At 38.5% G+C, this 25,074-nt stretch overlaps 1 protein-coding gene across 8 annotated transcripts in view; it reads right to left on the bottom strand.

Moving 5' to 3' along the window:
• LOC124159450 (mucin-12-like) overlaps window positions 1-25,074 on the bottom strand; it is a 271,706-nt gene that overhangs the window by 101,813 nt on the left and 144,819 nt on the right. For 7 of the 8 annotated variants that reach the window (XR_006864964.1, XM_046535262.1, XM_046535261.1 and 4 more), the window contains 7 exons: window positions 21,163-21,411; window positions 12,226-12,354; window positions 11,007-11,180; window positions 9,518-9,775; window positions 8,088-8,147; window positions 6,079-6,192; window positions 4,232-4,426 (listed from right to left, as the gene is read on the bottom strand). Coding sequence is in view for 7 of the 8 variants with exons in the window: in XM_046535262.1 (XP_046391218.1) it covers window positions 4,232-4,426; window positions 6,079-6,192; window positions 8,088-8,147; window positions 9,518-9,775; window positions 11,007-11,180; window positions 12,226-12,354; window positions 21,163-21,411 (1,179 nt within the window). In the remaining variant the exon portion in view is untranslated. The remainder of the gene's footprint in view (window positions 1-4,231; window positions 4,427-6,078; window positions 6,193-8,087; window positions 8,148-9,517; window positions 9,776-11,006; window positions 11,181-12,225; window positions 12,355-21,162; window positions 21,412-25,074) is intronic. The other variant, XM_046535263.1, reaches the window with a different exon arrangement.

Genomic DNA, 25,074 nt, shown 5'->3' on the forward strand with positions numbered 1-25,074 from the left:
TTGATGAATGGCGAATGGAATCGCATCGGAATCGAGAGCACTCAGATGGAAATGGGATTTGAGGAAGGGAGTGAGTTATGCGGTCGCCGCGGAAAACGCAGGTCCGTCGGCGAGAGTGCGAGACCACTGCCTCCTCCGCCCCGTATTTTTAGCCGTCCAGGAAGAGCGGAGGAAACGAGGGGGGGATGACGGGGGGAAGGACTCTGAAGTCAAAAAGGGGAGGGGAGGGGGAGGAGAAAATGGATGGGGGTGGAAATTGCTTTCGGTCGGTCGGTCGAACATTCGGTCAGTCGTCTTCTCCAAGATAAAAAAAAACAAACATTTGTTTCTAAAGACTTTTAAAACCTTATCAATAACACCACAAGGTGACCGAGAAACGACGCTCTTTTAAATCCTTCTTCAAACCCCGAAAAACGCGCGTTTAGTGATTTTTTTTATCGGAGGAACCCAACGAATAACAACAATGGACGTTCACAAACATGCCTTGGATAGGGGAAACCTACCCAGAAGGGAGTCGAACCCGCGACCTTCGGTTTGTCAGGCGAGGACTTAAGCCCCACCGCCACCGGGGCCGTTTACCCAAATCACAAAAAAAATTGTACAAGTGGCCGTTACCTAATAATAAAGCGATTTCTTGCGATCCGACATTATCAATTTCTGTTAGAGAATCTGGAATCTTAAAACGAAATCGGAAATGCACAGTTATTCACTACATAATTATGCGTACGCAGAGGTGAAAAAATATTAGGCTACTTCAGCGTGATTGTCACTGGAATGATGTGTCTTATTTTCTTTATTTTTTTCTAGTATCCTTAAGATATTTTCCCAGGACAAGATATTAAATTAAATTACCATTTCAAGTATCTATTAATAAAATGGCAAATTTTCTGACACAAATTTCCTATTTTCGTTATTCCGCAAAAATTTTTCCACCGTGAAAACAATTTTCGCGCACACACTTCTCACGGAAGAGAATTCTGGCCTAAAACTGTCAAATCACGTTGATGGGTCTATACACAGTTCACGGTGAATTTTTCACGACTTCCTATCCAGGTTACGCTCTCCATCGGTGGCGTTTCAAATCACCTGGGATGGTTCAGTAGCGGTAAAAATTAATGCAAAGCTCATTGGCGTCTGAAAAGGTAGCCCAAATTCACTCCACAGTCAACTTTCAAATTTGTTTTGCTAATTAAAGAGACGCTAAAAAATTAAATACCTAATCATACAACATCCTCTTAACCTCGTACCAGTGGTGGATACTTGTACATTAGGTGGGCGCGGTGGACGCGTCCCCCCCCCCCCCTGCGGGGCCGTCCATATTACCGAACATTGCAGAACCACAATTGTAACTTTATTATATCATAAGATGGCATTTTCCTGTATACGTGCATTATCAGTTTAAATAAAACTATCTTAAACTTTGCACATGTGACATGATTATTTTTAGTACAATAAATGCAAAGGTAGCTCAAACTATCTTTTGCGTCCCATCCCCCTTGAGTTTTTTTCCATGTCCGCCACTGCCCAATGTACTGGGCTCTGCGAAATTTTTAAGATGAGAAAATGTCCACATTGTGTCTCCAGCATCAAACCATCCGTCCCTGAGATTTGAATGCGCGAATGTGTTATACTTTACCCACTATAACGCGGAAAAATGTACTGTTTAGCAGTTTTAATACTCAGTAGGTCCCGACGAGAGTAAACTCCATTATAGGTGAAACGAGGGCTAAGCATATCTCGATGAATATGAGGAAGGTTTCGTACTTGGGTTTTTTACACATTGTTATACTGCGGCGGATATGATTGATTTCCTCAGTACAAGGAGTTTGTGGTTTAAAAATTCCCGCTTGTATGAGAGCATTACGAAGACAAAAATCGTAAGGCGGACTTCTTCATATAGTTCCCCAGCTGGCCGCATTCAGACGCCAATGATCTATGCTTTAATTGTTTCGGACACCGCACACAACTATTGAGTTGGACGCGAAAATATAGAGTCAAGATTCTATGACACAATTACGCTTTATATTACTGATGTCATGGCACTGAATCGAAATGGCTCTTCGCGGAAGAAGGACGAGGACGCAGAGGGCGAAGATGGCAGTGCTACCAAGGGGATTCGCGGCAAAATTAAACCAAGCGTTGGCGAGCTCCCTTCGCGGCCAAGAGCGGAAGCTGTTGAGATGACGGGGTTCGAAAATATAAACTGCGAAGCGGGAGAAGGGGATGAGAGGGCACCGGGCGCATTTTCAGAGGGAGTGAGCGCTCAACGCTATCGCTCGCAACTGGAACGGATTCCTGCATAACATATTATCAGCCTCCCTGAATGAAAAAAGTTCAGTGGGCACTACGTAGGAGCTTTTGAATCGTAGAGGGTGGAGAAAATTTGTGTCACAAAATTTTAACCTTGGCTAGCTGATGCCAGTACGAGCCAATAGCACCAATGTCTCCATTCTTCCGGTGCTACCGCGTCGGTTGTTGATTAATGACATCAGTTTCGCTGGCACTTCTGCCCGCATCTTCAGGTTGAAGATGCCGGTCCACTCCACATCACTTGTCAGCACCGAAGGCGCGTATAATTCGCTGTACCGGTGAGAACAAAACTCACCACAACCAGCCAGTTTACAATAGAATTTAATTAATTGGCACATGTGTGTCATTGTCAGTGTAAGTAATTGTTATGAGAAACGGAAAGATTGTGAAACGATTATATATTTTTTACAAATTAATTATAAGTGAACCGTATCATTCATTTTTTTCCTTTTGCATTGAAGTCAGCAAAAGATTTTATATACATTATATATTTTTTTAGTTGATTTTTTTCATAACATTTGGAATTCCAGATGCAGGTAATAGGAAAATAATTGTCTTGATTGCAAGTACAATTTATGCCGGTCCACGATTTGCGTCCTCGTTATATATAAGGGCTCAGTCCCGCCAGTTGTGGCTGCTGCTCTCTCATTGGCCCGTTTGGTTAGTCTCCTTCCACTTGCATGCCAATTGGAGGAGACTAATTAAACGGACCAATGAGAGAGCAGCAGCCACAACTGGTGGGACTGAGACCGTACATAAGGAGGTCGAGAATCATGGACCAGCATCATCGACCTGAAGACGCAGGCAGCAGTGCCAGCGAAACTGTTGTCATTAATCAACAACCGACAGGGTAGCACTGGAAGAATGGAGACATTGGAATCTCAACACCGCGGAAACCTACTTAGTCACAATAGCACCAAATACACCATTTTTAAACTAAAGAAACTTTGAGCAAAGCACTCCGATTAGCCTAGAGTTTGCCCTGATCCCAGATACCTTGGATACATCACGATGTCCAGCAGACAAAGTATTCGAAGTCACGAGTTGTCCAGAGCATCCCGTAACTGGGCAAACTTGCGGTCAATCAGAGTGCTCGGCTCAAAGTTTCTGTAGTTAAAAAAAGGTGCATTTTCGACCTGAACATCATTGGTAATATTGGTTCACGCTGGCATCAGCCGTCCAGGGTTAAAATTTCGTAACACAATTTTTCTCCACACTGTATAGCAACACACCATTGGCCACCTGCAACTGACATTTGAGTCCCCACCAATCAGCGACGAGTGCTCAGGCAAGAAACAATCAAAAAAACTGCTCCCAGAAATCACTGAGTGCTACGTCTGAGCTACTACATAGCGGTTACATTTAGGAATATATATTCCACAGCTTTTGTGGTCGCGCTCTGTACAAATTTAGGAAAAAAGCCCAGTGTGTTGACCTGTGAAAACATTAATGGACACCAAGAAAAAATAAAATACAGTTACCTTCCAAAAAATGAGATTGAACTAGGACAAAGGTAAGGCAAGTCTATATTCGAAGGGTGTTGTAAATAACTGTTTTCTAAGTACTACACTCATCAGTCCAAATACATAAAGCTTAAGTTTTGATAAATTACCCAGCGTTTAGGGCAACATCTGATATTTATTAAACCCCAAGAGGATATTAAGTATTAATTTAACCGAATAAAAAAATAGTGATGATTTAAAATATTCAACGACTCAACCAATACAACCCTAACACGTTAATAAAAAAGAGAGAATATCATGCATGAAGTGCATTAGACATGATCATGCAGAGATAAACAATAGAGCATACATTCCTTGCAATAATGGAAAGATGAAATAAGCAGCTAATGGACGGTTGGGATGCAAAAAACAAATTTTTGAATGTTAAAGCAAAGAGCAATCAAGCCGTTATTTCTTACCTCTGAGCACATCCTTCTTCGATGAAACATAGCCAGAAGACCTCTCTGTTACAGTTTGCTGACTTCTAATGGTAGAAGCTGTACTTGTTGTAGAGGAAGACTCTGGTGCTTCGTTATCTTTGGGTTTCTTCAAAATTCCAGGACGTTTCACAACATCAGAGGTGACTTTTACTGTTGTTGTTTCAGAATGATCACCTGATAATAGTTAGCGAAATGGATGACGAGATGTTAAGATGGGAACCATTGAAGCAATAACATAATTAACTCAAAAAATAAAAATGTTGACTCCAAATTCAGGTTCTTTTGATTGATATTTGAGAATCCAAGCCGGCTTTGATGGAAAGCATACATAGATCTCCCTGGCATTAAACGAGTAAGTAGCATCAGCAATTTGTAAAAGAGACAAAGTATATATATTATATATATAATAGATGCTGCTGGTGCACAAGGCGACCAGAAAATGAATTTATGAATTTTGTGGATATTATTAAAGCAGGATAATGCAAAAGGCATCCTGAGGATTCAATGGTACAACAAAAAAATTGTCCATTCCATGTAAATTTTTCTATGCATAATTCTCAGGCACTCATACTGAAAAAAACTTTCTTGCAAGAAAAAAATTCTTCTATAAATAGAGAAAGGTAATTGAAATTCAATTGGGGTCCAATTAAGAAATTAAAAAAAAATTAGAATTTCTGCCATAATTATTCTCCTCTTCTCCCCAGCATAATATCATATTAGATTGTGACCCATCCTGTCTTAATCTTGCAGGAAATTCAGGTCATGTGTACCTTATACAAAAATCCAATTTGAAACCTGTCTTTGTACCTATCTTTGAACAAATTAGCACAATTGAGAAGTTTGGCATTATGGAACAACTCCCGTTCCAAGGGTTGAAAAACATTGTTCAACGGCAAAATTGAATCAAGTAAAAGCTGAGTATATGAAAAATAAAGCTGCCTTCAGATTAAGTGATATTTACCAATGCTGCCTATTAAAATATGGTATACTCACTGTCATATGAATGGCCAATGGATTTTGAATGAGGGCTGTGATTGCATTTAGGATGAATAGATACAAAAAGGCCAATTATAGTTAACTTATCTCATAAGGAGATAAATGAGCAGTACATATATTGAATAACCTTAAAATTTGTATATTCCGCATGAAATTAAATTTTCTACAACCGAAGTTTTGACATTCAGGCATCATCTAAAGGTGCACAATACAAAAATATGTTCCATGATATACTGTAATTAATGGGGGAGGTTTGTATCTGCATAGGACCTGAAGTCAAACTTCCCCACTAATTCTTTTCTGAATAAGAGAACATTTTTCTGTGTTATGCACCTGAGGATGACACCCTGAAATAAAAAAAACCATGATCGTAGAGAAATAAATTTTATGCGGTATATGCAAACCTTATTGTTATTCAAGATGAGTTCACAGTTTCATAAAGTGGTGCCTGTAACTACCAATTATATCTAGCAAGAAGTATCAAATGCACACTACAAAAGGAGATATTTGATGATTCTTATGGTTAAACAAGATTGATAAATATTAAATACACTATTATATCATGGTGAAATGAACTGTTAAACTACTTACATATGTTTCAATTAGTTGATCAATTATTAAATACCTGATGAATCCCCAATTAAAGCATTAAACAATGATTACCAATCATAATTATGGCGATATGAACGTTATTGTATTGTCACTTTACCATTTAGACATTTCCGAGTTATTTCACCTTCAGAGTAAGTTTGAATATTTCCACTTATTCAAAAAAATCCGACAAATATTGGTTCAACCAATGCCATTCAAAGGTTAGCCAAGTTAAATACCATTGTTATAATCCTGGAATTCCTCATCATCATATTCTTCATCCTCCTCATCAGTTGAGTAATCCTGTGCTCTGCTGAGATAATTGTTTCTAGCAGGAACTAAGTCTTCCTCTTCTATAGCACAGCAAGGGAAACATTTAAGCAAGTGCATTGGATTATTACACATTTGCAAGCATTTTTAATCCTCAGTTGTGAAAAGCATGCAACCAAAAAAGTAGAAACGTATCCCTCCAAATGTAAGCTGCAACCCATTTTCGAGGTCTCAGAGAGAAAATAAGGATTAACATATGAATTTAAGACACACCTACTTGAGTGCATTCCTTCAGAGCAGAGAAGGTAAATAAAAGATGGCACGACAGGCTCTTCATTGTTGAGAATTGTTTACCCTCATCTGGATTGGCCCACCAGCAGCCATTCACGTCTGAGTTTCCCTATATGTCCCGGATGTAGAGCTACTCCCATGCTACCCTCAAATGAATAAATATGACAACAATTTGACCTTTTTTGGCATTATTTCTTACTTCCCTGATGGCTTAGGCGAGTTTGGGTGGCTTATATGTGAATCCAAATGGTGGCTTGCTGTGATCCACGATTTTCCATATTTTTTTTTGAAGAAAACCCACGTTTTAAGCTGCACTCTGGATACAAGTCACGCCTCGATTTAAGCATCCAAAATCAGGAAAAGAAGTTCATCTTTTACTTGGAGAAATACGTCACTACTTATTGCACTGAAATATCTTTCATTTGTTTAGCTGATGTCTTTTAAAAAAAGTTGATCTCTTGAAGATAAAATATAAATTGGTGCAAAATTTTCACAACATCAGAGAAAGTGAAATGAACAAGTACGGGTGAAGGGTTTCATGCAAGTAAGAACATTTCAAATCTACTCATATAAGTCACAAATAATGTCACTGTTAATAAAATGTTACAGTTCACCAAGTGTCAATAGGACATATTTGATCAATCCCAAGAAAACCACATTGAACTACTCACAAACTGCCAAAGGAAAAACAGAGCCAACTATGTACTTAATCACCAATCTCTTTTTATGCCGATAAACGTAAAGGTGTAAGTTAAAAAAACACACAAACACAAAGAAATCTTATTGCAGTGAGGTAATTAGTTATAAACAACTTCAAATAAAAAAATAAATTATTAGCTTCCTTTTTGTTTCATTATAATTAATTTCTGGCACCTTTAGTAATGTGATGGATGACAGGAAGAGTTAGCATGAAGCAAAAAACTATTGTGAATAAAACATATGATAATCAATCATAGAGTGAAGAGTAAATCGTGAAAATTGGACTAGGTGCTTGAATAGTATATCTTGGTCATCTTTGCCAGTTGCATCACCCAGGGACAGCGCTAGCAGGTGCGGGGCTAGGGGCGAACCTTCAGTGCGGGGCCCTTCACTTAAAATATTAAACTCTATACCCCATCAACAAACTTGAGCATTTTCAATCCCTACCACTCTCTGGCTAAGTATGTGTTCCCCTCCCAAATTCAGACTTCGTAATTACGCCGTTATGATACCATCACGCAGTTTAGTTTAAAATAGTAAAACACAAATAAAATTTATAATTATATTTATTCATAAAATTATAACTTAAAATAAACATAAAAAGCGCGCTTTTTACTTTAAATTACTGCATTATTATTCCTTTTTCATATTATTATTTTTTGTCTAGCAAGGACTTAACAATTCAGTAATAGTTGAAATTGTGTTTTCAAACTATCGTATATTTTAATTTTTTTCACGAACGCGGGTCCCCCCAAGGCGGGGCAGTCGCCCCGCCCTAAGGCCGGCTCTGGCATCACCTAAGACTTGTAGATTAATGAAAATCCACCCATTTACTTAGCTGGCATATTTACCATTGAGTAAGCAACATGTAAGTTATTCCATAAATTGGCAACCCAGATAATAGCTCCCTACTGGATGATCATATCCACCAAAGCATTGATGAATGAAGGGATATTATGTCAATGGACGAAAAATGATGAACACATACCTGTATAAGCACCCAAACCACTATCTCTGCGGTTCAACTTGTTGTTTGTTGTCTCTGTATCTGTAAAATTGTGCAAGAATAAATCAACTTTAAGGAACTAAACACCTCAATACATATAAGGCACTGAGCATCAGAAGTATTTTACTCACCCAACTACATATCCATACTTTAGAGAGCAGAGAAAAAGAAACCCAAAATGAGTTTTTACATAATAATATAAAACGATACCTATACAACGATTGGGGGCTTTATGTTTACTTCCTTAGATCAGTTACTACAGTATTACAAAAACAAGATTTTTCAATAGTTACTTATGTTGCCAGTATATCTGTGATCACTGACTGAACCCATTTGAAGTGTAGATGTAATGAATCAATCATGCTAATGAAACAACAATCAACAAGCTACAGCTTATCTATTGTAAAAAATGTGTAAAAGTAAATAACTTGGGTGTTGGGGTACAGCTTCACCCTCAGGGCCATTGGGCTTTCCACAAGAATATATAGTCAAGGAGAATTATGGTCTGCAATAATGCACTTTACTGAAACTGAACCCATCTGAAAGGACCAGACAGCCATACTGTTTTAAAGGTACAATTGTACAATGAGCATGTTCACTAATTTTTAGAATAATTGACTGTGATAGAGCTTGAAAAGTAAAGATTTGTGTTTCTCCATTTTCCAATTCGCCTCTTACTTAACAAGCTATTCATGCCAAAAAACAAAGTACTTAACGTTTATACAGATATGTAAATGACAATATTGACTTCTGCTGAGCAGGTCACCGCGTAACAGCCACTTCTAGGCCACACACAGTCCGTTGTTGGGTCTCCCAGTGGCCTCGCATAGTTCATTGTTGTGTACTCTTTTGATCAATTCCTTCCTACAATGAGTGCTTCCCTTTGAACAAGCTTATGTATGAGCTAAATCTCTAACTGCATCACACACTTACGAAAAGTAAGTTGGAACATTTGCATTACTTAAAATAATCATCGACTGTGATGAAGTAGAATTAGCACTTGTGCAACACCAAAAATTGCAATTTTTTTTCTTCACAATGAATAATGTGAGAGCGTTTTTGACAATGGTCAGAATTATTCCGATGGGTTTTCTTTACGAGCTCTCGACAATGTGATTGCAATTTGGTGATTTCTTAATTTTTAATTTTGATGACATCCACAATGAGACCTTATACATAATTAGTCATTGAAATGAAAAATTTCAAATGGCCAAATTTTGATTGTGTTATCTACCCCTCTGAATTACTGAACTGCAATTAATGAATAATTCTAACCAGTGTCAAGCAAACCTCTACACATGTCCTAAAATAGCAGTATTTGGATAGTGTGTGAACTGTCAACATGCTATTACTAACAAGTTGCTGCCAATTGTAGACTGCCAATTATAGACTTATTGAATGGACCACCATACCTGCAATCTTCTCGTGCCTCTGAATGATAGACTTGAGGCTTGTAGATCGCTCGGTGATCTTGCCGGATTCAGCCACAGCCAGGGCACTTGGGAATGTTTTTGAAGCAGGACTAGACACACCCTTCGTCGGCTCAGGCCCAGATGGCCGCGATGGGGAGTCCTGTGTCTCTTCATCCTCATCGTGGCTCAGGATGAAGCTATCACGCAGCTTTGCCCTGGGCTTCTGTAGTTGGACTGGCTGTGATGGAGTGTTTCCCCCTGGATGACAAGAGTTCAAAAAAATGTACCAAAGTCTTAGATTAAACGACTCCAAAGAGCATACTCAAATGCACGTACCATCATAATCATGAGCCCTTTTTTATTAAAAACAAATAGAATTTTTACTAAATATCATTGATGAATAAATGACTTCAACTTGTTTTTTCTTAATAATAAAATAATTAAGAAATTAATCATTTCCTTCCTGAATAATTTAGAATCAGGTATGGGAATAGAAGAAAGGGCACTGCGAAGCACTATTCAACATTAAAGAACATAAAATTTGGCCATGTAAAGACAGATGGCAATTTAATGTGAAAAATAATGAAGGGAAGAAATGAAGGAAAAGCCACCTGAAGAAGACCAAAGAGATACCTATTTTGTGCTTTCAACAATGACGCATGGAAGAAGAACAATTTATGACTATAGTCCCAATTCATAATTTCATTTAATAATGCACTTAAAATGATTTCCAGCATTTTACAGGGAAAGAAAATAAAATTAATTGACTATTTTTCCTTTGAGCTACTATTCAAATGAATTCTGGTGGCAGTGTTAAAAATTCTGTTGTAAGTGGTTTGTAACACTTTATTCCAAAAAGAGCGAGTACGTGGATAGGAGAAAATCAGGCAGGATTGCTGGAGAAATATCTATAAAAATAAATCAACCGGTAGGTGAAACTTTAAACCACCAGAGTCCATTTCAACTCAGTTCATTCAAAGACGTAGCCTGAAATTCATTTCGAGTTGGGGGAGGGCTAAGCCAGTCCCTATTCAAAAGCCTGGACAGTTAGCAAATTTTATTGGCATTGACCAATTTACTGAGTTATTTACGCAAAATCGTTGAAAAAATTCATAAGTTACATAAAATTTATGAGTTTTTATAAAAATTATAACTATTTAAGTAAATTAGCACTGAGACAATTGCATGAAATTTGGGGGAGCTGGTAAAATTTCAGGAGGTGCTGGAGCCAAGAAGGTGCAACATCTGTCAGTGGCGCAGCGAGGGGGGGAGTTTTGGGGGTGTATTACACCTAAAGCCTCCCCTCAGCCTTAATTCCTAGCTGCACCCCTGACAACCGTGACTATATGAGTCTACCCCTATAGATAATTCAAGATATAAATACAAATGTCACACTTCTGAATCCTTTTACCTATTTTAAAAACCTTTCATACTCACATCAGTGAATTCCTAGAGTAAAGAATATTTAAGTATGTGATTTTACACTTACGTGCATTCTGCTCATGCCTTCGCACGAGGTCCCTCAGCTGCACGGATGTCTCTGTGGTCGTGGTGGACGTGGACGGCATCTCGGTGCCTTCGTCCTCACTCTCGGTCTCTTCGTCGTCCTCCTGCGGCCTCCTCTGGGGGGACCTTTGTTGCTCAGTTGGCTGTGACCTAGTATCTGCCAAGGGGGAACAAAGGGAACAATGCAGTTAATAACTCTTGCTAACCAAAGTAATTTCGCTAAACCCATAACAGAACATTGTATTCTTAAGGAGTATAAAAGTACTATTAAGAAAAACAAGAGAATGATGCTACTTGAAAAATATTTATCAAAATTTCAGGTGATACATCAATTTTTTTTTAATTTTATACAAAAATCCCGGGATTATTCCGGCAACACAAGAAAGCACAAAAAGAGAAAAATTAGGAAGTTTTCTCCAGGCACTGATTTAATTTTCAATTAGGTATTTATGACATTAATTTTCAATCAATGTCATAAAACAAGCATATACTGTATTTTTATTGATAGGATGAAAAAGAGCCGAGTAGGAAAGAAAGAAGAATGGATGAGATAGCAAAAGGAGAAGAAAATTGTAATTCATAATAGGATAGATGAAGAAATGTGGGACACACATAATGGGAAGTGAAGCTAATACACATAATATTTACCACTGAATGCAATTGATACTATCGGGTTGTCGGGTATCAATTTGAAGTCAAGAAATGGAATGCAAAAATTGTTGGATGTAAGACTTTTGCATAAAGTGAGAAAATTTTTATCCAAACTTTTGCCACAGATTATCCTGGGAATGACATAAAGCAATCAACAAATTCAAATTCCTTAAGACTCACTGCAACTCTTGGGAAAAATAACATAAATTTAACTTCACAAGCTCAGGTCCTAGAGTCAGATTGGTTCATACGTAATATTTAAAATGCATATTTCGAGTTGTGAAAAAACTAGAGAAACAATGTTTGAGAAACAGACCAATTTTGGAAATTAACATTTGCAGCATATTCATTTGTATGATGATGATTTCATAAGATATCTTTTAGAATTAATAGATAATTAGAAATATGTCTAACAATCGTGCACCCCAAAACGGCTACCTCGGGCTTCCGTGAAACTCCCCTCAACACAAAGGTGATCTCAGACTATTACTAACCATGGTTTTTTAAATCTATAGTTGGTGAAATTATTTTACCAAAGTCAAGTTACTTACCCTTAGTGGTCCTGGAAGATGTGGTGCTACTGCTTCCAATAGTGATTGCCCTCAACCCAAACAATGGCCTTCCGGAAGAATCTCGAACGTCAGACGTCTCCGGAGACTGAGGGCGGGGCTCCAAGGAAGCTGGGAAAGAGAGCAGGAGGAGGATGTTAGACATAATGCTTTAATTATTATTACTTAACTGAAAGGTATTGAACACATTATGATCACTTCTTATTTCTTGTTTTTCATATCACCATATTGTACCTTGCCATCTTTCTTACGCAGAGTATTTTATTTGCTAAAACGTGTCAACCATGCAGCATTAATTATTTCCTTATTTTTAAAACTATTTTGGCAGAGAGTATTTTTTTGAGTTGTATTATTACACAGTGAATTTTTTTTGCATTCATGACTTTGTATTAAAATGCCTATCTGATGTCAGCCCCACTACAGGTGTACCTTCAGGGCCTTCAATCATCTTCATGTTATTACCTTTTCATAAGCTATGTGAAAATGGAAGTAATTGAAATTAGAGTTGAAACTTCACGGATATTTTTAAACGAAAGAAGAATAATGATCACAGAATGAAAAAAATAAATAGTAAGATCAATGTAGTTTACGTCAACGTTTCAAAGAATTACGAAACTTTTTCTTTATACAATAGCGTGGTATGAGCAAGCATAGACGAAGTCACGATATTTCAGAGGAATCAGATAGAAAATGAGTTTTTTATTTTGATTTTGACCACGGCAAGTGGGCCAAAATGACATATAAGCGTCCTTAGAGGTAAAAAACCTACTTGAAAATTTTCTCCGAAGAATTACGAAATTTTTATTTCTACAATAGCGTGGAATGGGTAAGAGTACACAATGCCATTTGATTTCAGGGGAAGAGATTAGAAAAAGTTCTGTTAATTTTAATTCTGATCATGGCATATTGGCCAAAATGACCCATTTCGTACTCGAAGTACTAAGCGAAAGCGCGCACGCTTTTACTAATTCAAGCATGCGTTACCGAGTTGCGCTCGCTGTCCAGTTAGCGACCGTGGAATAAGGCCAGCACCCAGTTGAACGCTGCACGCATGCGGCGCGCTACACACCCACATCATGTTCTACGCTCCACGACCCATACAGTACGGCCACGTGTTATTTTAGAAAATAATAAACGCCTCGCCGGAGACCAAAATAACACCGCTCCAAACTCATTCAATGGATTTGGTTCGCAGGAAATGGCAAGTTAATATTCTCGGTCGCCATGGTAAAATATGATACAAACATTAAACCGTTTCACAGAAAAGAAGCATTTCACGATATTTGAGGTTGCCCCATGAAGCCCTCGGACCAGGCCCGGAACTAGGGTGGGGCATAGGGGGCGCGGCAGATATCAGGGGGCGGCAAAATTTGAATAGTTTCTTTAAAGAAGTTTTTCAATTAAAATTTTCTAATGAAATTTTTAACACTAATTATTAAACAAAAATATTAATAGAACTTCTTAATAGCAAACATATGGTGTGTTATTGTAACTAACGCATCTAAAAAAAATAGCTTACAGATTTATTACATTATATTATAGTGATGGGGAAAGGGGAGGGAGGGGTGATCTGAGGAGGGGGAGTGGTAATGAGATCTTTGCCTCCCTCACGAAACTCCTGGATCCGGTCCGGCCTCGGACAGCCCAAAACAAAAGCCTCAAAGCGTGAAGTGGCCCAGGGTAAGGAACAGCTCCTCCTACCCTGGAAGTGTGAAATTCAAACGCCTGTGATTTAGCCGGGGTGAGCACTACCCTCGTCCATCCAAAGCAACCTTCGGGTTGAATTACTGAGTGAATAAATTCCAAATGATAAAAATGCAATGGACGTCCAATCAAATGTTCACAAACAATAATCAATCAATGAAGACTCAGGTCATTTCTATTATCCCATGCATCATCAAAACGCTTCAACCTAATTTTTCTGAAGGTATATCTGGTTCGTATACACAAGAGCGCACTGACGCAGCGAGGGGGGTTTTGGGGGATGAAAACCCCCCAGAGCTCAGAGAAATTTGTAAGTTTAATCCAATTTTCTTAATTGGATTGATATTACTAACAGAATAGTGTAAGGATTAATAAAATGTCCCTCAGAAAGCCGTCAAACTCACCATTTTGAATCATTTATCTTAAAATTTCGCAATTTATTAATCTCGCACCTACCGCTCACCCTGGTGGGTATTCCATACCCCCAAACACCCCGGTATTAGTTGCACCTAAACTCTCCCCCCAGCCTTAATTCCTAGCTGCGCCCCTGCCAAAGCGAATTCCAGTTCTCACTAGCCATTTTCTTTCTCCACCTAAAAAATAAATAGAAAATGCTTTCTAATCTGAGGTAGTATTAGCGATGTTGCTCATTTCTGCAAGTGCGGACTTCCTTCCGCGCCAAATAATTGATGCATAGAAATATTTACGAAAAAATTGGGGATATATGAAAAAATAGCCAACGTAAAATAAAATTCTTGAAAAGAAATAAATTGAAATAACACCGAAAAAATACGCTTGTCTCGGTGTTGCTAACGCTGCGCTTAGCATTTATTTACCACAGGAATTGGTTTTTCTGAACGAGTAAATGGACCAAAATTTTAGTAACGTCAACAAGTCAACTCATGAAGAGTGGGCGGGATTTTTCGAACTCATTCATTTAAAATTATGAGAAAACGACTGAACAACGAAGGCTACTTTCCGTCGCTACTTAACTTTCCCTTCCAACTACAGAATTCTTTTACAAACTGAGAATTCAGGTCTGAGCGAAAGATCCCTTTTACGCCAAATATTTTTGAAAATTGCTAATAGTGTCTTTTGGGTTAAATTTATGCCTGAAATAAACGAGGAAAGGGTAAGGGGAAAATAACACTCGTTAAAATCTACGGACACAGGTTCAATACCCTGGAAAAAATATAAGATCCCTGTTTTGGCTGGGTACACGATTTACTCCCACGAACAGATTCGCGAACAGAAATCTCCCTAAATCTCGTCAAATGGACTTCGTTCCAGGAAGATTAAAAAAAATCTTATGGGAGACTTGGCGAGAGGGTGAGATTAGCGAAGATTTGGCCGGAATCCATCAAACACGCTTCTCTGTCGTGGGTACCACGCGGCGATTACATAGCCACACACATTCTCGGCTGTCCACGGGAACACGGAATAAAAAATTCAGAATATGAAGAGGAGACAGCTCAATAAAGAAAAAAATTGAGTAACGCCGAGCAAATTTTCACCACATATTGCACAATTTTGACTGCTAGAGTCTTTAATTTGCTGCATTTATTATCTGCATGCTTGAACTTCACTTAAGAAAATAAAGCCACAATTTGGGATTTTAGTTGTATCATAATGTAGATACGTATAAGATATATATAGGGAAAGAATTTGATTTTAAGATGTTGGCATTGATGTGCACCACGTTTTCGGCTTTGAAGATGTAGTCTTTCATTTGAAATATTTAATCTAAGTACCTTGGGCAAAGGCAGAGTGGTTTAATTATTCTTTATATTAGAAATAAAGAGTTGGCTTTTTACATTAATGTTTTGATTTGCTGTTGTACTATTTCCTTAATCTTACTTTTTATGAAGGTGAGGCCTATGAGGATACCAAAACCTTCCACATAAAAAAAGCGAAATAACAACGTCTAAAATAACGGAAGAACCGCAAAACCAAGGGGTTAAAAAAAAATAACATTCAAAATGTGAGGAAAAAGTAACGACAATGCCAGGATTTTAACCTTGGTATTTTAATCCAGAGCCGGACACGTTATCCGACTTCGCGCCACAGGCCTCTCATCCAGTTTCCAACAATTAAATCTTGAAATTTATGCTGCAGCTGAGCGTTAAACATGATTGATAATTACCAAAAATTGCACCTCGTACTCCCTCTTAAGAGCGAGAAACATCGTAAAAATACATATGCTATCCGGTTCTGATATGTACTGAAAATTTTTAGACGATAGCTGATCTGAAAGTGGGCCAAATTTGAGCTGCAAGATTTTGTCCGGCAGGACGAACAAACAGACCAGAAAGTGACTTCATAAAAAGGTTGTAAAATGAGCCAACTGCCTCGCTCGCTCTCCGCCCTGCCACCGAATCTTTCTAGACGTGGGGAGGGAGGGGTTCGTCGTTTGAGGTTGGAACCAGGTTTCCTGTTTTGTGCAGAAAAAAATTAAGACAGAGTTGAAAACGGTGACGCGAAGTCTGTCTCAGTTGCGCGCTTGCCCGAGGGGATAGAATTACCCCGCGCGGTGAAAAGACAGCGTAACCATCGTGAGGGGGCGCCATAGGTGGGAGACTCAGCAACGCCTAAAACAATTGCCTCGCACTCACATTTTTTATAAACATTTTCTTGCATTCCAGTTTTGCGAAAAAAAATATTGTGTTGGCTGCGATTGCTTCTATAACTTTCATGCAGTGAGGCAAATGCGTTTAGTTTCGTCTTTATATTGTGGGTTCCTCCTCGTTAAAACGTTTGGAAAACTTTGCTCGTAGTTGGAGGCGAATATGAATTCTAAAAATATAACTTTATTGGACAAAAGTAACGTGAGTAACGGTTTACTTTGTATGGCTATTGGCCAGAGCCGAGATGTATGCCGCATTGAATAAGTTTTCATAACATCCATAGAAGTCAGTCATTTCCTACTCATATTTCTTCTAAGGGATTAACGATAGGTTTGCTTTGTCACGAGTGAAAGATACTTCGCCGATCGCACTGAGAATCTCGATTTCAGGGACAGAATCACATAAGCTTCTACGCGAAACATGGAAAGGATCTTTCATTCATGGTGGAACATTACCATTACATATCCCCTGGAAACATAATGTTTTAAGTAAATGAAGAGTAACGTTTATTTCCAAATGAAGTACTGAAGTTAGTTTCCGCAAAAACCAACGTACTTCCTTCTGTCATAGTTTAACACATAAATATAGCTCATCAATGCAAATGCACCGCTGATAAATTTAAAAAAATCGCTAAGTGCCAATTTCACAACAAATATAATTGAAATTGGTACCCAGGATTCGCTAATTGCATCACCGTCAGATGAGTCCGTTAGCGATGGTTATGTTAAGTCTCCTATCTTCTTAACCAACGTTTTATACAGTAACCATTCCAGTCATGAAACACTCCAGGGGTGGTGTAATTTTTTTTCTCACTTCCGACCATGGATATCACCGGCCATACGCAATCCAAGCAAATTTTTGCATACATCGGCAGACGGGCCTCCCAGCCAAAGAAAGAGGAGCCGCTCCTGCTGGGCTTCCCCAATATTTTCGCCGCGATGGACTCTTCTACGACTCCCAAGGCTGGGAGTTGAGATGAGAGGTGATCTCTGTCGATCGGAGTGGGCCGGATGGGGAGGTGAGCGTAGGCGGGCGGTGGTGGGAATGGATATTACGGGACAGTCCCTTTTTCCGGAGAGAGAGAGAGAAAGAGAGAGAAACCCGCACGGCGCGGCCGGCCTTTGGTGACGCAAGCGCCCTTTTTTTGACGGATCGCCATAAGTGTTGCTCGCGTCACGGCTGGCTCTACAGATCGTTGAAGGCTGTCGATGGATGCTCGCAGGAGACGGGTAGATATATATGATAGACTATTTTAAGTATACCGGTACTAGATACCCACGGCGATAACCTTAGGGAGTCACCCGCAATGCACAAATTGTGCGAAAATCATTCGACGCAGAGAAAAAAATCATTCGCCATGACCGGGATTCGCACCCGGATCCACCGATTACCGAGTGATTTAGCCAGTTTAGCTGCCGAGGTATCATTCCTCTTTGTGGAAATTTGTGAACTATAACGGACAAGATGGCTAGTTGAACTACCGAGGCGTCATTCCCTCAGAGGAAATTTTTGGACTAAAATTGACAAGATGGTGGATTAGTAGACTGCTCCATCTAAAACGCATCGTAAATTAACATCGTTTGCTCAAAGCATAAATTTGGGAATCACTAAGAAATTTTGCGGGAACATAAGTATTGTTACTAACAGGGAAAAACTGAATTTCTCATGAAAACTTAAGTTGATGAAATTAAAAATTGAGACGAACATTTTCAAGTTTGGTGACTTCTACCCCATTCAAAAGATATAAATCAAATAGATATAGTAAATAGAAATCATTCCTAAAATGACACAAGAAAGGTTTGATCTACATCCCGGGCTATTATTATACAGTAAAAAAATTATAGAGGTATTTTCATGCCTTGAGAATTATATCCCATTGAAAATTGTTACAATACTACACGGTTACGTGAATCGTATCTTAAGGCCTTGCAACACGTTACATCAACCTGTACGAGCTGATGTCTAAATGTATGAACGCGTGATTGAACGCATAAATGCATCTTGCAACCGCCGAACTTGCCCGAATGCATGCACAGAAAATAGCACCTGTTCTTACTCGGTTAATGCAATCCTACATTTTCCGTTCCGATTAACCAAAACCGTCAAATCCGGCTTGATTTTATGACTGAATTTGCCCTTTCTTTAGGCACATGCATTTGTTACGTTTTATTATGTTCTGAACTTGGAAAACATGGACATTTAAAAAAAACGAAAAATGTATCCTTTTTGGATCAATCTGTTTTGTAATCAATATGCCTGAAAGCTTAAATATTTTTTCTAATGAATTTTTTGCTAAACAATAAATATTTTTCTCTCTTTCCAAAAAAAAGCGTCCATACATGAAGACATTATTTAGTACTGTACTTTGTAAACAGTTATTTACAAGAGCAGCATTTTACAATTTTTTATCGAGAAAATCAAAACAACGGAAGGCCTAAAACAAGTTGAAGAGAGAGAGGAAAGATGGTAATCGTGATGATACCTACGGTAAACAATTAGCACAGAGATGACCGCTGTCCGCGCTTTCTTGTTTCGTTCCGTAAAAGAGCTCGGACAAAGGGTTAGTTAGCGCTTATGGATAGCCAAGCGGCCGTCCCCGGCACGAATTAAGTCCTGTCGTGTTGAGAGGGGTATAGGGGGTGAGGGGTGGTGGAAGATTGCCAGGAGACGACGGAAGATAGGTGGGTGGACAGAGGGGGGTGAAAAAGGCGAGCGGGAGAGCAGAGGGTTGGGGGAGGGAGGCGAAGTTGAGGGAGAAGGGGTTGGGGAACGCGGTAATGAGGGCGGGAGAAGGGGATTGACACCGAGAACTGGGCTGGGAAGTCCCACTACAAAAATACGCAGAGGCATTAATTTTCTCTTCTTATCGAATGGACCATTTGCCCACCTTACAGAGAGAACCGAGTGAGCGAGTCAGGTTAAAGTAGGAAGACGCAAGTCACAAAAAGATGTGAAAAGTTCTAAGGTCACAATTGGGTATTTCGGTGTAAATGACCCAAAAAATATTGGATTCAAATTACCCATTTCTGCCCACAGTACACAACCGTGCTGAGCAAATGAGGCTCTGGATGAAAAACAGCGCACTTTTTTGCTTTCAAATTGTTATAAAAAACGCTGCTTCATATTTTATTCAATTAATTAGTCGTTGTCAAAGGCTTTTGCGAGCAGCTGCGTCTTGCGCTTTGTCACGCGAGCTTTCGCGGCCATTGCAGGTCGCATCATCAGGCGATGTGAAGCGATGAAATTAATCTGTCTATCAGTTTATTTTCAAGCTCGTAGAAACAATCCCACTTGCTGAAAGAGACGGGTGCGAATCGAAATTTACATGTGGACGCCTACTGTGAGTAAATAAGATGCCAATTTAAAAAAAAAGTAAAAATAAAAGGATATTGAATAGATGATTTCCACTTTCCTTCATTTATGACTATGCTGTCTTTCCTTGCAACTAATACAATGGAAGTGCATATAAATCCAAGCCCACGATGAAAGAAAACTCACAAATCTGTAGGATGGGTATACGCGACCCTTAAGCCCGTATGACACTTGCCAATTTATTGGCCAATCCATTGGATATTGGATTGTGGACCCACTGACACACACCAATTTCTAGCCCAATCTCCGTTTCACAATATTGGGCACAATTTCTTGGCCAATCTAGATTTTAGAACGGGTTCTATTTTCTCGAGGCCAATCTCCAATCAGAACTCAGTCTCGTCGACTCCTAGTGGCCAAATCTATAAGCTCTTTGCAAAACATTTCACCTCGGAATTTTAATATCATATATAAAAACTTTAGAAGCATAGCAATCCATGGAATAGCTCAAATAATTAATATGTACTTTGAGAGAACATAAATTCACAAACATCAACTGTCTAAAGTGGGTAATTCGGAAATAACATTTCGGATATTTAATGAATAAAAACGTCGTGATTATCCTCGATTGCGTCTGTATTTTGTTTAAATTACAATTATTAAACTATTTATCATGATTAGAGCGCTAAAGTTTCGGGTGAAAGACCCAATTGATGACACAATCTCTGTTTATTCGATGAACATATTCCTGCCAAAACGAGCCGCTACGTTATCTTGGCTCACCTATGAGATCACAATATTTCCTATCTCTCATCATTCAAGGAACTCACCCGAATGAAATTTCGAGCAATTCGAGAATATCTTTGCAGCCCCTCGAAATAGTTATTAAATTTACAATTATTATGCCACCTCCCACTCTGTAGCTCATTGGCAATCAATCTGCGTCTTGAGATGCTCTTTTGTCATTTTGTGTTATGTGGCGTTCTCTAGTGGGGTATTAGAACACTATAACGGCCAATATTGGTGTAAATATTGGTACGTGTCATACGATGCCTAAAGCCCAATATTTTAACCAATATTGCGCGCCGATATATTGGCCAATAAATTGGCAAGTGTCATACGGGCTTTAGAATTAGCAGGCATCCCCTGCCCGCCGCCACCGAACCTACAGATAAATTTTCTTGAATACTGTGAAGCCACCTCAAGGCCGTTTATTTACTACTTATTGTTTTATTTGCTTTTACTCCTACAGTTAGGGCTGCGGTGGGTATGTACTCACCTTCCCTGGACTGGATGTTGGGGGAAGGCGCGGGGGCGGAGGGTGTGGTGTCTGGGGGCGGCGCTTGCTCCTTGGGTCTCCTGAGGGCCCTGAGTCCGAAGAGGGGCCTTCCGCTGTCGTCCGTGGGGCCCACGCCGTAGCTCGAGGTGATGGAGTCGGTGGGGCAGGCCTCACGCGGCAGCCCAGAGGACGTGAGGCTGGTCTTCTTGGGTGCGGGGGAGCGGGTCGGCGCCGGAGAGGATGGGGTGCCTGCAAGGACGAGAAAATGCGCACCACACATGAGCGAATGAGTAAACAAAGGAAATACGCTAATTGAGCTCAATTCAACTAGCCAAAGTAATTGAAAGTGACGTTGAATAAAAAGAGTAATAGAACGTATGGAATATGAAAGAATAAGCTTTGTTAGATTCACTAATATATTTGAAAAAGCACGACCATCGTTGCATCGCCAGGTCAACTATGTTACGAAACTTGGGTAATACTTTTTCAAATAGATTAGTCAAACTAACGACGTTTACTCTCTCATTTTCCATGATAGTAAGGTTTCACACAATTAAGCCTGAAATCATCAGTTACATTTTGAAATAGAATTTATGGTATTGCTGACGTTGCAGTTCCACTCTCACAAAACGTAGACAAGGCAATTCGATGATTAAGTCATAACAACACGTATCTCAAAAATAGCAACTTTTCAGGAGAGCAAAAAAAAAACGATTTATTAATTCAATTATACATGATTTTAATTGATATTAAAAACCAAAAATAAACACAAATGAAAAATAAGCATACATTTGCAAACAGAGTTATTTTTTGTTTGAATTTTATTTTTTAATAACAGTATTAGCAGTATTAACTTAGACCGGTCAAATTTTGAGATACGTGTTGTTAGAACTTAGCCATAGAATTGACAGACGAATGGAACGGTTTGATAGTCACTCGACCACTTAAGCTACCAAGTTATCTTCTTTTCCTGAGAATTTTTGCCTCGGTCAAGGAAACGATTTTTATCCTCAGACGAATTTTCGAATATTGTGTGAACTTCCGGGTGACTCCTTAAATGCACGCCACTGCATAGCTCGCAGTTATTCTATTATTAGTCATTCTTCAGTAATTTTGAGAGAGTTATCTTAAATATCAAGTGTTGAATACGACAAGGGACCTCAACCTAGGCCAAAATAGGGGTGAATGCGGCAGAAAACTTTTAGTTGAGTTTCTGCACATCCTGAAAAAATTAAATGGAAAATACGAATGGTTTGATATGGTCTGGTAAACACACACGACTCTCTAGCTCTCTCAAAAAATATAAAATTATGTCTATATTAAATGAAGAGGCAGAGTAAGGTGAGGGGAAGGGATAATACCCGTGATTTGCTGAAATTCGAGAAGATGGCTTTCTTTTAGGCGGATTTCCAATGAAATTTCATTGCCTCAGCCTCAAAAACTAAGTTTCAGAATAATTGATATCTATAAGACATTAGTCTACACATATAAGACCTAAGACGCATTATGGTGAGGTATAGCAACCAATATTTAAATTATTAACTTCTTCTCCCAAAAAACAATAATCTTAATCCTCCCCTGAATAAATGTCGCTGCCGTAAGAAGAAGTGTTTCCAGTTATATTTGAATGATGAAAACTCGCCGAAAGCACCGTTTGGAATATATATGGGACATCCCCTGACCGTGCTGTTTTTCACATAAAAAAATGAAAAAAAAAACGAATGCGAGTAACGTAAAATGCTTCACATTAATTAAGGGAGGAAGTAAAGAATAAATACAATGTAGGTACACTTCTATGACATGTGCTCTTATAGATTTGTGCTAACCTATTATCCAACGACTTAGCTCATTCGAAGAGGCAGACGTCCGTTTAATGTCGAACCCCACACCACTCCACTAATCACAGGAACAGGGCCCACCCACCTTCGAGCCGAAAGGAAGGAAGATTCCGAGAATTCCGACTCGCTAAAGCGAGAGAAGAGGCATTAATTATTCCCGAGATAGAAGATTAAGATGTACGACACGCAACCGTCATTATGGATGCTTCTGAAAACGAAATTAAATTATTATCGCAACCGCTTTCCCCTTCCTCACATCATAGAGAGATCCGGTGTTGTGTAACTCGAGTGGCCTACGGCATACTTAAATAGGGACGGACTTGTTGTCCATTTCCCTCGAACAGGAAGTGGGTTATAAAATATCTTCATAGAAAAATATTACGCCTTGGGAGGAAAACTTTTTATTTAGAGAAAAAATTGGGATCTTTACAACATTATCGCTTTCCTTAATGGCGCGAGAGAAGAAACCCAAATCGAAGTTTATATTCGCCTTTCAGCGCCGACCCAAAGGGGTAACATATGAGAAATTTCAACGAAATATCTGCACATATGGTTAGTGTTCCCATTTACAAAAAGGTTTATAGCCTCTTCAAAGACTCAATGCTGAGACATTGACGGGGGAAAAAGCGAATTATTGTGTCTGCTTATGCTGAATCAATCAAAGCCTAGCGTGTGGATAAGTGTCTAATGTCCTACATCTTCTAAAAAAAAATAGTTTGAAAAACCCTGGACGCGAGTAAAATTTTCAGCAATATTATTAAATTGTAACGAATATTTCGAATTTATTTTTTCATTCATGGGCTGAATTTTTTCAAATAGTTTCAATGAAGGCGTCCAATTGCAGAACAGAATTTTCATAAACTAGGAAAACTTGTCATCTGCTAAGGGCAAGGGCCAGAAGAACATACCTTTTTGTGATTAGAGAAATAGATTTTATGCTTCATTTAATTCCAAAAAATTTCCGTGTCTTGCACTCTCATATTTATAAAATATATTTTACAAAATACAAAAATATTAAAAGCAGAACAAATAATTCAAGACATGAAAATGGATACCTTAACTGTTAGCAGCTTTTGACTTCAGAAAAGAGGGTTTCTCAGCTTAATTCTCTCTCATGTTATGCCAAGGGAGGTGCCATGTTCCTATCCGTCGCTATGACGAGCGCTGAGATAATAATAATCTCCTCGTGACTAAAAATATCGGATTTAAGTGATTTCGCAAGTCAAACTGGTTGAAGCAAATACTTCGTGGTCTCGGATACTGCCATGTATCGGAGGCCAAATGATGACCAGAGATTTGAAAATGGAGCAAGCTCAGCAAAAAGAAAGAAATATATTTTTTACCATCATGAAAACGAGACTTTACAGTTCCAATGTTTTACTCAATATCGGCTGAATGATGAAGTAAACAATAAATATGACAAAAGCGACTAATTATTACATTCAAAATAAGGACGAAAGAGCCACAAAATATAAAAACGAAAACATTACTTGCACTTCTTATTCACCTTAATTTCTTAACAAACCTTTCATTTATATTTGCTTAAATCATGAAATAATTTGAAATGGATAGAAATCAATTCTAAGTCACTAGTTTATCCACAATATATGGATAAAATATCTTCGTGACCAATTAGAATAATATTTCTGGACTTAAATTTTCAAACAAGTCACTTAGAAATTTATTTTTAACCATAGAAATTCCAAAAAATTGTTCAAAAATGCAATTTGAATTAACGATATATAAATACAAAGATATAGAGCTTTAGTCGTATTCCGCAGAATATACTTTCAACAAAAACGATGAAAGATGTAAAAGATTTAGAAATTATCACGATTTATCAAAAAAAAATTTCTAAGTAAGCAAGACAAAAATTGCTTTCTCCATGACAGACACCAATTACCTGCAGATATGAAGCGGTCATCATAGACCAATTAAATATTTATGCATTAAAAATATTTAATGCTCGTTTCCGAAAGAGTTAATTAGGTATTATTTCATAAACCTGAACGATAAACTGAATAACAAGTTGAATGATACAGCAAATAATCACATTGTGTGTATCCACACTTTA

The sequence above is a fragment of the Ischnura elegans genome, chromosome 5 (assembly GCF_921293095.1).
Source record: "Ischnura elegans chromosome 5, ioIscEleg1.1, whole genome shotgun sequence".
Lineage (NCBI taxonomy): Eukaryota > Metazoa > Arthropoda > Insecta > Odonata > Coenagrionidae > Ischnura > Ischnura elegans.